The 2,049-nt window shown below is 45.6% G+C and overlaps 1 protein-coding gene across 1 annotated transcript; it reads left to right on the top strand.

Moving 5' to 3' along the window:
* Positions 1-479: 479 nt before the first annotated feature.
* Positions 480-1,641, top strand: LOC138370049 (uncharacterized PPE family protein PPE12-like). The gene is made up of 2 exons (XM_069333825.1): positions 480-625; positions 1,029-1,641. Exons 1-2 carry the CDS (start codon positions 480-482, stop codon positions 1,639-1,641), a joined length of 759 nt encoding a protein of 252 aa, XP_069189926.1.
* The last annotated feature ends 408 nt before the right edge of the window (positions 1,642-2,049 follow it).

A 2,049-nucleotide genomic window follows, 5' to 3' on the forward strand; every position in this document is an offset into this window, starting at 1 on the left:
TTGGTTACATTTATTAAACAGTTCACAAGCATGAAAACTTCCCATTCAACTGTTGTTATTGTTATAAACAGCCTTCTGATGCTTCGGAGCTCATTAACTGTTTAATAATTGGAAACAAAGCCGCCAATGATTGAGGAAAGATGTACAGGTTCGTACATCTTGCGTAAGTGCTTTCGTGAATCTGACCCCAGATGTACCTCACCCTTATCCACCAGATGTACCTCACCCTTATCCACCAGATGTACCTCGCCCTTATCCACCAGATGTACCTCGCCCTTATCCACCAGATGTACCTCACCCTTATCCACCAGATGTACCTTACCCTTGAGCACCAGATGTACCTCACCCTTGATTACCAGATGTACCTCACCCTTGAGCACCAGATGTACTTCACCCTTGAGCACCAGATGTACCTCACCCTTGAGCACCAGATGTACCTCACCCTTGAGTACCAGATGTACCTCACCCTTGAGCCCTAGATGTACCTCACCCTTGAGCACCAGATGTACCTTACCCTTGAGCACCAGATGTACCTCACCCTTGAGCACCAGATGTACCTTACCCTTGAGCACCAGATGTACCTCACCCTTGAGCACCAGATGTACCTCACCCTTGAGCACCAGATGTACCTCGCCCTTGAGCACCAGATGTTCCCTACCACTATGTTTAAAAAAAACTGTGAATTGTCTAATTAATATGTCACATTACTGTGATTTCTCTGTGTACTGAGTGTGTTAATATGTTCCTTTCCAGATTCCAATGGAACACTGTTTAAATGCGCGGTTTAATGGATTTTCTCTACTGTCTATAACTTTGCGCTGCACTTTACTTGAATTTCACAGTATTATTACATAAATATTCAGGAGAATAAAACTCTATGTAGCTAATATAGAGAAATAGATCGCTCCTCCCAGTATAAAAAAAATTGAAACATTGTAAAAAAAAATAACAAAGTAACCAGTCATTAGTTGCAGCTTAATTGAAATCTGTAATCTAGAACTGTCTATTTTGTGATTTTCTGTTTGCAGACATGCTGGGATTGAGAGCGCTGGTGTTGAGAACGCTGGTGTTAAGAACACTGGTGTTGAGAGCGCTGGTGTTGAGAACACTGGTGTTGAGAGCGCTGGTGTTGAGAACACTGGTGTTGAGAGCGCTGGTGTTGAGAACACTGGTGTTGAGAGCGCTGGTGTTGAGAACGCTGGTGTTAAGAACACTGGTGTTGAGAACACTGGTGTTGAGAACACTGGTGTTGAGAACACTGGTGTTGAGAGCGCTGGTGTTAAGAACACGGGTGTTGAGAGCGCTGGTGTTGAGAACGCTGGTGTTAAGAACGCTTGTGTTGTAAGTGCTTGTGTTGAGAACGCTGGAGGTGAGAGTGCTTGTGTTGAGAGCGTTTGTGTTAAGAGTATTGGTGTTGAGAGCGATTGTGTTGAGAACTCAGGTGTTAAAAGCAATTGTGTTGAGACCGCCTGTGTTGAGAGCGCTGGTTTTGAGAACGCTGGTGGTGAGAACACTGGTGTTGAGAGGCTGGTGTTGAGAACACGGGTATTGAGAGCGCTGGTGTTGAGAGCACTAATGTCGAGAACGTTGGTATTGAGAGAGCCGTTGTTGAGAGCGCAGGTGTTAATTAAGAGCGCTTGAGTTGAGAACCCTGGCGATGAGAATGCTAGAGTTGACACCACTAGTCTTGAGAACGCTGGTTTTCAGAGCGCTTGCGTTAAGAGCGCTGGTGTTGAAAGCGTTGGTGTTGATAGCGCTGGTGTTGAGAGCGTTGGTGTTGAGAACCCTGGTGTTGAGAACGCTGGTGTAGAGAGCACTGGTGTTGAGAGCGCTGGTGTAAAACGCTGGTTTTAAAATGCTGGTATTGAGAACAGTAGTGTGGAGAACACTAGCGTTGAGAACGCGGGTGTTGAACGCCCTTGCGTTGAGAGAGCTGGTGTTGAGAACGCTAGTTTTGAATGCCGTTGCGTTGAGAGACCTAATGTTGAGAGCGTTGATGATGAGAACGCTAGTGTTGAGAACGATGGTTTTGAGAACACTGGTGTAGAG

Source organism: Procambarus clarkii, chromosome 30 (genome assembly GCF_040958095.1).
Source record: "Procambarus clarkii isolate CNS0578487 chromosome 30, FALCON_Pclarkii_2.0, whole genome shotgun sequence".
Taxonomy (NCBI): domain Eukaryota; kingdom Metazoa; phylum Arthropoda; class Malacostraca; order Decapoda; family Cambaridae; genus Procambarus; species Procambarus clarkii.

Bases quoted from the DNA above. Each gene is read 5' to 3' on its own strand.
- LOC138370049 (XM_069333825.1), top strand. From the start codon at position 480: ATGTACCTCACCCTTGAGCACCAGATGTACCTTACCCTTGAGCACCAG. The intron at 626-1,028 runs GTACCTCGCCCT...TTCTGTTTGCAG, and splicing joins CTCACCCTTGAGCACCAGAT to ACATGCTGGGATTGAGAGCG.